Source organism: Lepidochelys kempii, chromosome 6 (assembly GCF_965140265.1).
Source record: "Lepidochelys kempii isolate rLepKem1 chromosome 6, rLepKem1.hap2, whole genome shotgun sequence".
Taxonomy (NCBI): domain Eukaryota; kingdom Metazoa; phylum Chordata; order Testudines; family Cheloniidae; genus Lepidochelys; species Lepidochelys kempii.
The window spans coordinates 79420350-79433858 of NC_133261.1; the positions used below are offsets into that span (position 1 = coordinate 79420350).

Genomic DNA, 13509 nt, shown 5'->3' on the forward strand with positions numbered 1-13509 from the left:
CAAATGAATGAATGGAAGTAGTATTTGTATAGCCTTTTTCATCCTGAAACCTCAAGGCGCTTAGCAGACCCTGTTCAGCCAAGCACATGTGCAACCACTGAAGTGCAGCCACCCATGCAGTGGAACACAACTAATACTTTTGTATTAGCAAACCCTATAAACAGCATTGAGTTGTTGTGAGGTTGACTTTCTTATTGCTATTTTTGGTGAAAAGTAGATATCGTAGAGACCTGTTGATTCCCAGTAGATGATTTGTATCTACCAGATCCTCATTTCACATATGGTAGACAACCCAAGCTAGTAACGATTCTAAGTCTGGGAGGTGAAGCATCAGTCCCTAATCCTATTCCAGTCAGCGAGTAAAATGAGTTTACTGCAGAGGAGACACTCTGTCATATAAGGAGAGAGATGTCCAGCCAAACTCGATAGAGAGCTTAAGAAATATTAGCAGTAGTTCAAAGGGATTCAGTTTGTTTTTAACTTATGATTGCATGGAAAGTGTGCAATGCAGGAGTAAGAGCCCTAGTAATGGCAGCGGTACATGTGTGCTGACAGATTCTTGAGTATTGCACTCTTACCCATGACTATAGCATTGCTAATGAGATTCAAAGACAACATTGTTTTCTTCCTTTTTGTGAGCACATTTTACCATCCATTTTCTCTTGATTATTATACACATATAGTAAATCTTTCTTCCTTCTGTATGTTTGTAAATGGTAACATTTCATTTACAGACTTCTATACCCTTAAAGTATTTTTGAAATTTGGTTGAAATTTGAAATATTTCTGAATGATAAAAAAGAACATATTGACATATTTCTGCAATTAATGACATGTAGAGAATTTTGTAAAGGGCTGCCAGTAATACATCAAAGTAGGACTTTTTCTTACCAACTTTATTTTACAACATGGAACTTAGGCACACTTACTAAATAATGTTAAAATGCAGGTAAGCTATATGGATAATAGATTTCCTTGATGGCTTTTGTGTCAGGTATGAAGGTATTTTTTCTTTTAAGATCTATCTTGAAGACTGCTTTTGTTGAGGAAAAATGCCTGTTGATCTTCCTGCTGTGCTTGAAACCTTCTTGGTATTCCTTGCGGGAGAGGAGAGGGGATTCTGATATTGCAGCTGATTGTAGTTTACTTTCCTTTTCTGTTTATTTTTACAGTCTGAAAATCAGTCAAGCTACTTCATATACAGGGATCATTACTGAATGCAACAGTGTTTGGGTTTTTTTGGGTTTTTTCTTTTTTGCATCTGGTGACTTTTGAACACTTCAAGTATACATAGAGAACCAATAGTCTTTATTTAGGAGAGACAGTTTGTATATTTGTATCAATAAGCAACACTGTCTCCATTTTTGCTTTCTGTCTCTCCAAAGACATAAAATGTTTCCCTATTTTCTTCCCAAATGACCTTATTCCTAGCTTTCCAACTGTGGCAGGTACTCCCTGCTTCATCCCATCCGTTTCTTGTTTGGGATTTCTTAAATGTAAAATCTTAAAACATTTGTATGAGAGACTTCGTGAAAATGATGTCAACCAGCTATGTGAAGTGAAACCAGAGAAGCTGAATAATAGAAAACTCTGGTGAGGGAGAGTAGTGGAAATATATTAATATTTCTTTGGGGGCACTGACTTTATTGCTCATGGCAAACTTGATGCTAAAATGCACCATACATCACTACAGTGTGACAGGTTAGGGAAAATGAAAAACACAAAGCTTTACATAAATCAGGCAAAAAATCGTATTAAAATGCATTACATTTTATATAAGGATCAAGATTTTACTTTTATCTATTCAGAAGCTCTTTTCCCCTTCTTATGTAGATGTTTCAGATTTTGTTAAAGCCTCACAGTTTCAAGCAGTTTTATAGCAAATCATATTTCAAATTCATTGTAGACAAAGCTGTCACATTCTTAAAGAGGTAGGGTTATAGAAGCATGGTCTGGATTTTGGTATACTCTAACATCTTCTAGAGTTAAAAAGGAAAATAGTTTATTTTCTAATGATGGTGTTGTGGGAAAAGGCATTAGAATCTTTTGGCTTTAGATTAATTTATTTTATGTCATGGTATATTATAAGCTAGGTTTTCAAGAAGTTGTTACTATGGAGAGGCAGTCAATCTTTGAAGAGTGTAACATGTTACTAACTTAGCATAGTTTAACCACGTAATGTTTAAATGACACTGTCAAGATGGATAACCATTGATAACTCTTCTAGTACGGTACCTTTTCTCCTCCATTATGTGTACAAAACCCATGATTTTTTTTTTAATCAGTTGGTAATTCAGCCCTTGAGAGCTACCTTACCACAACAAATCACTGTGTTTACACAATGGGAAAAATGTACTTCAGTAGAGAAATTGATTTTAGTTTCAAGAGGTTATTAAAAGCATGAGAAAAATATTTGAAATTTATGAAAAATATATAAAAGTAGTCATTTATATAATCATTTTGGAGAATCCATTAATAGACTGCATAGTATTTCCAAATACTAAAAGGAACTGTGATATGTGGCTCTAATATAAATCACAGTATCAGATTTGTTATGCATATCTCATCCCTGAAATAACATCTCTATTTCTATTTTTAAAAAGTCCCTTCTCTTAGTTGTGTTTCACAGGCATTAATTTTACATTCTTTGAATTGACTATTTTATAATCATTTCCACAATTTTGGATAGTGTCTTTCTACAATAAAAGAAGTCTGTGCTTTCTTTGCCATTCTGTGGTGCGTTTTCTTCAGATAAATTTCTTCATATTTAACTACAAAGACTGGGTGGAAATTTGTTTTAGATTGTTTCTGGCAGCACAATGAGCTGTTGTGCCTGAGGGAGATTAAGATTTTATTCATTGTTCTCATTTAATACATTACTGTGCAATTTCAAGATGTATTTTTGCATAATAATTGAAAAGCTTTTTCCCCACCCTCTTTTCTTTCATTACCAATGATACAGAAAAGGCTAAAAAGATAATTTTCTTAATATTTTTATTAAAGTTTTATAAAAAGTTGGGTATCAACGGATCAAATAAGCTTTTTTTCCTTGGCTATTATAAACAACTAAAATAATATTGTTATTAATAGCACATTCATTTTGATAGTCCATGGAGACCTCATTTACTTCATCAGAAAAAAGCAAGGTCAGTAATTGTGTTGTACATCACATAGAAATCTAGCTTCATCAATATTTTACCTCTCCTATAAGAGCTTGGCTTTGTACAGCAAAAATGTGAAAAAGCTTTTCTCTTGTTCATCGTTTGCTGTGTTTGCTATCGATTCACACATACCCCTCCCCACAACAAACATCATGTCACATGCATATAATGAGTGAAATCTTAAACCCATTGAATGGGAGTTTTGTCATTGACTTCGGTGGGACCAAGATTTCACCTATTGTATTTTGCCTTATAGTTTGCCCATATGAAATCAGATGCTTCTACAGAAGATCACTTGTTTGAATCTGACCCAGCTGGTAGTGAGCTAAAATTGTTACTGTCTGATAACTGGTCATTGGTATGTGAAATACACTGATGGTCTTTGTAAAGTTCCTAGTGGACATGTGTCCATATTATAAAAGATAACATGACAATGACACCAATTGGCACCCTTGTTTATAATGTTTATAAAGAGGCCAAGGATTGAATGTAAACTGAAGTATGCTTTCACTTCTAGCAGTAGGCACTCCAGACTAGAGCTGAGGCATATGGAGCAGTGTGGGGAATCTTGTAGCATTGTTGTCTGTGCTGTGCAAGTTCTGTGGAAACAGAGGATTTCAGTCTCCAGGACTGTCAAGGGGGGTATCTTTAGCAAGCACCCAAATTCACTTAGCCAGAAAAAAAAAGACTCTTGAAAGTTGAAGAGGGACTGGTACTGTCTGTGTACCTGACACTCTTGTGACCTTGGGCAAATTGCTGAATCTCTCTGTTCCCTAGTTTAATCATCAGTAAAAAGGGTATAATGCAAGAGTAAACCATCCTAGAGTGCTTTGGCATGCTGAAAGCATGCTAAAATGTCTGGAGATAGGGCAGTTACCTTGCTAAGTTATAGTGTCTCGTGAATAACAAGAGATAGAAACCAATGCCACATACCACTGGAAAAATGAGAACCAAGCCATTTTAATGGACAACAGTTTTCTCTAATCCTGGTGAGTATCCTAATATGAAATTTTAAATCACATCCTCCTTATAACATCCCCACCACCTTCATTTTTCTCCTAATTTTATTGGCTGCTATTTTCATAAGCAGTTCTTGTTTTCATGTTCAAATGCAGGAAAAGTTGCCCAGTAAAATTAAGTGGAGAAAATGTTAGGCTTTGAGGGAAAATAAAGGATGATAAGTCTGCTTACCTCCATTAGGATGTTGTAGCTCTCGTTGAATTTGTAAATTGGACCGGCTTATTGCCACAGCAGCAGAGGATTCTGATAACCTCTCAGGCTGAGAATCACAGCCAAAGTACAGATGTCAACATCTTTGTTTTGTCTACAAAAATATGATTGAAATAATTGAATAAAATAGGTAATACTCAGATTTTAAGACTAAGTCATAGCTTGTGCTGATCTTAGACAAATTATTGTAAAATGAATGTTTTGTTCCCTCAGTCCCAGTAGTGCCTGCATCAGTTGAGCAGGACCTTCACATGCGCCCAGTAGCACAACTCACAGCACTATCTGCTATCCCTTAAGGTGGGTATATCCCAGAACTGGAAGAAAGACAAGTGTGGTTTTCTTCCTGTAACAGGCAGTAGAAAGAAGAAAGGTGGGTGGTTGTTTGTCCGCCTGTGATAGAAAGTGATAGTCTTCTGTGTTTTTTGCTTGTTAGGTGGCATGCTGTCTTGTAAACCAGCCAATCCATCTCTGTAAATTACATACCGAACCAAAGTCATGAGATGAAGCTCACTTAATTGTTTGTGACGTTCTTTGAAATCCCTCAGCGGAAAGGTGCTGTAGCAATGCAAACAATTTCTAATACTCTTATGACTCTGTAAAAAGCTAGCAAATCTTTCTAGCGAGTCAATTTGAGGATAACTTTAAAATATTTGTAAATGCTAGAAAATGTGTTTGGGAAATGTTGCCATGCCTTATGTACTAAAGAAGTACAATCCTGCATGTTAGATTTGATTTAACTATATCTAAAATAAACCATTTCTGTCCAGCTTCTTAAAGCATCATATTTTCTGCTAATCTCCATTTGATCATGCTTCTCATTTTCAATACTACTTTGAGAATGCTGAAAAAAGAGCTTTGCATTTATTTGTACACCGTGCTTTAAAAACATCACCTAATCCGTAAGACTTCTTCGTCTTGGATTCAGACTTCCAATGGCATATGCTGGGGAAGGGAAAAAAGGAAAATCCAATCTACGTCCATGGAGTGTTGTGTCTTATTGCCCATTTGGCCTTTGTCCTTTCCCTCAGCACATCTAGGTTCTCTCTCCACATCCTAAAAGCATAACTAACTCTGGCTCTATGTATGCTTTCAAAACCTTTCCTGCAAACGAAGTGGAAGTTCTTGTCGATGTACACTGATTTATCTGAAGAGCTTAGTGAGCATATTAAGCATCTCTTCTGTCATGCTATCTGGAGTGGCTCACAACCATAAGTGCATATCTTGGGGCAGACTGTCAAAAATAGGGCAGACACCCTAAACTGGTGGTGTGTTCTATAATTAGTTTTTACCAAGCCAGTAACAAATGTGAACTCCTGGATCTCTATAACAGGAGTCGCAGACAGTCCGCTTAGGCTCTCCAGTCTATCTTGCCCCCCGGACAAACTGGATTTAGTGACAAATGGTCACTTATACCAAAAATTATACCACATTCAGATTTCTTCCTGTCTCAAGAGACCAATCACTTACACCCAGATTAGTTGGTACCCTAGATCTTACACCAAAGACAACATATGTAGCCAATCCACTAATAAATTATCTCAAGGTTTATTAACTAGGAAAAAGAAATGAGAATTATTTACAGGTTAAAGCAAGTAAACATATACACACACATGAGTTACACTCTAAATCCAAAGAGTGACAGAATTGTAGTGATCTGTCAATGCAAAGCGTCTTTCAGGGTGGACCCAGGAGGCAGCCCCTGGGGATCTCTGGCTTCAGTTCAAAGTCTCTGGCCCTTCAGAGTTCAATAGCCAAAAAAATAGAAAATTTTCCTTTGGCTTTGTTTTATTTCCTTCATTCAGCTTCCAAGCCCACAGTATGTAGCATTTCCCAGGTGCAATAAGGCCATTAACCAATGCTTTACATTGCGATAATCTTTGATGGCCCATGTGTTTTTGATAGTCCTTCTGGATGGGCCGAGGTGAGAGGGAGGGATGATTCCCAGGCCTGAGTTAATAAATTTAGAGTAAACATTTTCAAAGTTATAAAGCAAAACTTACCTATTTTCTTACAGCCTGGAATACAGATGTTAGAAGTGAGATTAATGCATGCAGCAATTTACAGGCATTTCATAGAATCTGAACACTAAATACATTCTTATAAGACTAATGCCTGTTTTGAGCAAAACTAATACACAGGTGACCTGTCTGGTCTCCAGCCATGAGGTTGTCATTTCTTAGCTAGTGCCTGCAACCTGGGTAAGAGCTGGCATCTGGCCTGCCAGTGCACAATATCCCTCTACTTTATTCCGTCCCAAAATTTCTCTATTTCTCCAATAAAAGGAATAGTTCTTTTTCCATCCTTTATAAATATAAAAGATTCTTTTATTAAACAAAACAAAAAACCTGATCTTTCAGAATAATTTCTCGTGTCCCTACACAGTGCTTGAAAAACTGAAAGAAGCTGCATGTGGTCCCCCTCAATATGTTTGTTTTAAGAAGCAATATGATCAAGTTAGAAAGCATGGAACAAAGAGATTATCTTAATCTTTCCTTATGTTTTATGAGTTCTCTGCTCTGTTCTATTCTGATTGCTATTGAATGGGAGAACTGTCATTTTTAGATTTTGGTAGTAACAAGCTTCCATGCCTGCTTCTGTGATGGAGAATTTAGGTTTCTTAACAAGACAAACACTAAGAGTCTGGCAGTTACTGATGTTTCATATAATGCTACTCATGTGTGGAGCCTTAGACACATAAGATAAGGTACCTGCTTACAAACTAAAGGCCTCTACCTAGAAACACGTATGCGTGTGCTTGACTTTGGAACACTTATGCGTATGCTCAGCCATTGGAATACCTTACCAGGGGTTTCTGTGGACTCTCCGTCACTGGAAATTTTAAAATCAAGTTTGGATATTTTTGCTAAAAGATACGTTGTAGTTCAAACAGGAATTTAATTCAGGGAAATCCTATAGTCTGTATTATACAGGAGATCAGACTAGATGTTCATGTTGGTCTCTTCTGGCTTTATAATCACTGAATCTATTAATATAACTTTACTCATGTCCTATGTCAGTACAATGACTCATGTGAGTACAGTGAAGCAAATGCATAAGTGTTTTCAGGCTCAGAGCCAAAATTAGACTGATATCATACCATAGTGGGTGGGGAAAGGGGAGAAATACAGTAATCAATAGAAAAAAATAGATTGCTTACGTGAAAGAGCATGAGTGTTGTTTTGTGGTAACAAAGACCCTATACTATTTTTATTTTTTAAATGGACAAACACAGAAGGGAAGATCATCTGTAGAACGCAAGTCCCTTTATGGCAGTCTCATCATCCTCTGTTTCAAGTTTCAACCTCCTAGGCAGATTAGTTTCTCTGTAGGCAGTAATGGCAGACCAGTGTTTGTACTAGCTCTGAAAACAGCAACTAAGCCGGATCTGGCAGTTCTGCCTATGCTGGCGTTGAGCCCATAGCCTAAGCTAGTGCCAGGTCCCACACCTAATGCTTCAGCTGAAGCCTGCACCTGTGCTGGTGCCGATTCTGATTGATTACCTGCATTGTTGGAGTAATCCAGGTTTCTGCCTTGAAAAGGCATTGCCATTTATCCTAAGCCTTGAAATCAACAGGACTGCATAACTGTTTGTGCAGTCCTTTGTGTATTTATAGTGACATCAGACGATTCCTACAGCTTGACAGTAATTTCCAAAAGGAATGTCGATGAACAGGAGTTTGTGTAAATGTATGTAATTATATTCAGTATATCCATATCTGTAAATGGATGTTGATAGGACTATAATATGTACACATGTGTGGACACACACACATACATATAACCTTATTGATATTAATATATTTAGAAGAGAAGGAAGACAATGGTGGGAGTTATGAAGGTTTTATTTGGCTTAAGTTCGGGATGCTTGTATTATTCATAAATATCAGAGTCACAAGAGAATTCTGCAGGTGATCCTGAGCAAATGCTCATATAATCTTCATATCCCATACCATGCCATCATGAATTATGTGTATGATGCTTATTTTACAGAAAGGGTGTTTAGAAATTTACTTAAAAGTGTATGCTATAGAGCAGTGGAGGACAACCTGCAGGCTGCATGTGGCCCATCAGGGTAATCTGTTTGCGGCCCGCGAGACATTTTGCTGACATTGACTATCTACAGGCACGGCCCCCCGTAGCTCCCAGTGTGCCGTGGTTTGCTGTTCACGGCCAATGGGAGCTGCGGGAAGCGGTGGGCTGTAGGTTGCCCACCACTGCTATAGAGAGTTATTAAAAATACAATTGGTACTGTTTTTATATCCCTTCAGTTGCCCACCGTTGCTATAGAGAGTTATTAAAAATACAATTGGTACTGTTTTTATATCCCTTCGCTTGTAAAATGCTTTCGCACCACAAATTGAACCATACAGGATTTGAAAGCAGAGGAAAATTATAACAAACCTCTCATAATCATCTAAAAGAGCTTTCTACCTATAAAATAGTGACTTTAAAGAAGCTAGTTTGTTTCTAGCCTTTGTAGATGATAAAGGGATTATATCATTGGAAAGGGGGAATTCGTTCCTTTCAATTATATATTCATAGTCATGATGGATCATGAAACCTCTAATTGCGAGAGGAACATGTTCTTTTTTAGCAGAAATTCAACATTTTGGAGGAGAAGGAAGAGAAAGTGTTGTGACAAGTTGTTTTCGGGGCAAAACCAAGAGCAACACCACGATATTGGCACTGGTATCATGATGGTTGTGCACATGCTTATATAAGGGGTAGGAGGAAGGGGCACAACCAGGCTATCCAGGTACAGTTCAGGACTGGCTAATTTCATGGTAACACTGTTTTAACCTGCATTCACTGTGGTTCCAATGCTAAATGCCAGAGAAAGCAACTGGAAATTAATGCAAAACTAATTACATACTAGCAGGAAAAGTAATACCTTTTTCTGCTTGGTTGCATTGCATGGTTTATAGACATATATGAAAGGAGGCAGCTCTTGGAACATCACTGTTTCCCTTGTGGTTGCTCGTGGAGGGGCAATCTAGTTTGAGTGTTACTTACATGCTGTCTGAGAATCCTACCCCTTTATTTTCTAGATATAGTAGAGGGGTTGTGGGTCTCATGTAGCCCTGTAGGCAACAACAAAACAGAACTACCCACAAAAATGGTAGAATTTGTTCAATTAATGGGAAAAGATATGGATACTGTTGGATGCTAGTATGTTGTAATGGATGTAATGTTTGGAGTGTATATGTTGTTTGTGCTTAGCTGCAGCCTTCATCTTGCCACTATTATGTTACATTCAGTTGACTTGTTTTAATGTACAGTTGGCTCACATAAAATAGACTATTGCCCCGTCTTTTACACCTTCCTAGGAGGAATGAATAAAATGAGTTCCAATCAAAGAGCGTCAGCTCCTCTTAGAGCATAGTTTTAGTGTCTGCAGTTCTTGCTAAATTCCCCTTGAGCCTTTTTAGAGGCAGCTAGGGCTAAGGTTCCTCTCCTAGATAATGACCTTTTTGTAATTTAACCTTTCCTGAGAATTTCCAAACATACTGCTTTCACTTAGCTGGATCCTTTTACTCCCCGGTGAAGCCAGACATTTATGTAAATGTGGAGTTCTCAATGCAGACTTTTGACCCAAGCCAGTGTGTGTGTGTGTGTGTGTGTGTATGTGTGGGAGGGGGAGTTTGCTAGGGATCAGTCTCATAACTTAAAGAAAGCACTTTAATGCTGAAATGAACTATATCATAGGTGTTTGGAGGGGGCTTTTTTAGGAGAGAGGAAAAATACAAAAAGGAGATTATTTGGCTAATTATGATGGCCTAAATATTCAAAAGTGACTACTGATTTTTGGTGTGTCTGTTTTTGGATGCCTAGCTTGAGACACCTTGAAGGGGCTAGATGTTCAAAGGTGATATGCACAGAGGAGCCAATTTAAGGTTAGACCAGTAACCTTAATTCTGGCATTTTCAAGTTTTGAGTGCTTCACTGTACAACATAAATTTGATTATATGTAGTTTGATGTATGTATTTCAGTATATAGTGTGTAATTTGTCTGCATGCTTACAGGATATTTTCATCAGGTTCCAATTCTATGCTAGAAGACTGCAGAATTGTTCATATTGTTTTTTGTATTCCTTTTTTATCTTGCTTTATTCTGCTTTTTCCTCATTTTGTAGATTTAGGGTGTAATAAAAATGCAATAATGTACATAGTTGCATAAGTTGCACACTGTAGGAAAAAATCATTTAAAATTATGGGCCATTGAGCAGCAAATGAATTAATAGCATATGGAGGTAATGCTTATAGTAATATTCAGTCAAAGACTATGGGCAAAATTCTACCCTAGGTCATCACTGATGTGTTTAAATGGAGAGGAGCAGTATTAGCAAAGCCAAGTGTCTAGGAGTCACCATGCTGTACAGAATGGGGTGTCTCAGGAGGACTTGGTAAAAACTACAGCGTACAATGGTTCTTTTGTTGCTCAAAAAATGAGAACCATGCACACTCTTTCTTCGCATCCAGTATCTGCTGTTGAACACAGACTGCATGAAGGTGCACTGGGGCCTGGTCATGACCCTAAGCCAACTAATTATATGCTTCCTTGGGTCTAAGGAGTACTTGCAGATACATTAATTAGGGTGTCCTTCACAATGTTCGAGAGAGTGCTAGTTATATCAAGGTACAGTAGTAGGCACTTTGCTTTTTTTTTCCTTCCTATTGTACTGAACAACACCAAAAAAGAATTTACCCTTAGGAAATATCTACACTGCAGCCAAAAACCTATGGCTGGCCCGTGCCCGTTGACTTGGGTTCATGTTGCTCGGGCTAAGGGGCTATTTAATTGTGGTGCAGATGGTTGGGCTCAGGCTGGAGCCCCGCAATTTGAAGAGCCCTTTCGTCTGAGCCATGCGAGCCTGAGGCCAGCCGTGGGTTTTTAATTGCAGTGTAGACAAACCCTTAGTTTATACATTCTGGAAGATGCTGTTCTCCATGGGTCTAATCCATGCTGTGGATTTTAATAGGTGTTGATGATGCTTGTGGACTCACTAGATCAGTCCAATGAGTATTTTTAGGATACATTCATTTTTTGAAGTCAACCAGTCAGTCACTAGAACATGCTAAACATGTTTTTTAACTTTCCTGTTATACTTTCCTAGACCTCAGTGTCAAATATTTTAATGTCAGAGATAACTGTTCTATCTTTCTATTTTCCTGCCTGCCTTTGAATAGTACCACTATCCTTTCCCTATCAGTAGTATCTCAGGAGGGTGTTGAACAGCAGCTACTAAAGGTAGGCATTTTTAAATCAGCAGATCCAGATAACTTGCATTCAAGAATTTTAAAAGAGATGGCTGAGAAGCTTGCTGGACCGTTAATGTTGATTTGCAATAAGTCCATGAAGCTTGGGGGAAGTCCCAGAAAACGGGAAGAAAGCTAATGTTATACAAATATGTTAAAAGGGTAAAACGGGATGACCTGGGTAATTATAGGCCTGTCACCCTGACACCAGTCCTGGGCAAGATGGTGGAGCGGCCGATACAGAACTCTATTAATAAAGAATTAAAGGAGGGTTTCTTCAATCTAGCAGAGAAGGGTATAACACAGTCCAATGGCTGGAGGTTGAACCTAGTCAAATTCAGACTGGAAATAAGGTGTACGTTTTAAACTATGAAAGTGATTAACACCTTAGAACAAAGTAACAAGGGTTGTGGTGGATTCTCTATCATCAGCAGTTTTTACATTTAAATTTTTCTAAAAAATATGCTTTAGGAATTATCTTGGGGAATTTCAATGGCCTATACAGGAGGTCAGATTAGATGGTTATTATAGTTCCTCGTGGCTTTGGAATATCTGAATTCCTTACTTCTGGTAAAGTATATCTGTACTCGATAATGGTGGCATAGCTTTTATTTGTTACAGTATTGTTTTGTCTTTGTTACCTTGAATATCATCATTCCTTACATCTGTTGTTTTACGTTGCTGAATCTGCATTATTATTCCATACTTCACATCAACAATATCATATTGTATTGTGCTTTTTTGCAGTCCAGATAATGATGAATCCTTTGCCTTTCCTCCATTATTGGTCTTAAGATTAAATTTCTTTTTAGCACTATGTGACAAAGTTCCTCCTCTGCCTTGGTGGGTCCTGCACTTATTGGCGGATTTGCTCACATCTGGCCCGGCCCTGTCACAGTTAATATTCCTTGTTGTAAAAATCTTAAGGGTTTAGGGTTTTTTAGGTTTTGAACATGACACTTTACCACAGCCTAGCACAATATTTGCTTGCTTATGTCAGAATATTTGTTTCAATCAGGAGGAATCTTCAGACAAATTTATGATCTGTAGCTGTTCTTGCAAGGTCAGCTGCAATGAAGATAGTATTGCACCTGTATCTGAGGAAGATGGACCACAGAAAACCCCTCCTATCATCTGGAAATTATTGGAACATAATTCTCTGCAATACAGTGAGTTTTGAATACCTGCATACCTCTCTGTCATTAGGAGAGGGGGGTTATATTTATTTCATATACTCTTGTGGAACATAATATTAAACATTATAAAAAAATTCTGTTTGGTGAATGTTTGTAATCATTTTGGTGTCCAGACAGTCTGAAGGAAAAATGCATCTGGGATAATGCATATAAGGAGAAATTTTTTGTCTCTGCACAAGGAGATCATCTTGGGTGATGACATACAATATTTATACTTATGCGTCTGAGATTAATTCCAAGATTGATCTTGCTTCTTGATAGGATAACCTTGTCAGTTTTTTATAAGAGTAAATACCAAGTTTTCACAATACCGCCTCTGTCCGTGTAATTTAATCTGTTTTATAATATAACCTTCAATTAATTGGATTGGAGAAAAGGTTATGGTGGCTTAAAAAAAATCACACACACTCCCCCCAGTCCCTGCATCTTTTAAAAACATAAAATAGCCTGCTCTGCCTCAATTTTCAGTGTACCAAAAAGTCCCTTATGTACTTTTTCTTGTGGTTGGAATGTGAAAGTGGTACTGTTACAACTTTCTTTTCAATCAGACTACTTTCACAATTTCATTTGGTGTCCATGCAGCTTCTAATGCTCAGAAGTGACTCAGGCTGTTCTATCTGGAGGCAATTGACTCAGATTTATACATGGGTGAATTCATACACGTA

The 13509-nt window shown here is 37.6% G+C and overlaps 1 protein-coding gene across 6 annotated transcripts in view; it reads left to right on the forward strand.

Moving 5' to 3' along the window:
* Positions 1-13509, forward strand: part of DPH6 (diphthamine biosynthesis 6) — a 376150-nt gene that overhangs the window by 160348 nt on the left and 202293 nt on the right. For 5 of the 6 annotated variants that reach the window (XM_073348883.1, XM_073348884.1, XM_073348880.1 and 2 more), the window contains exon 9: positions 12667-12817. In XM_073348883.1, coding sequence (XP_073204984.1) covers positions 12667-12817 — 151 coding nt within the window. Of the gene's footprint in view, positions 1-11579; positions 11641-12666; positions 12818-13509 lie in introns of those variants that run through there. The other variant, XM_073348886.1, reaches the window with a different exon arrangement.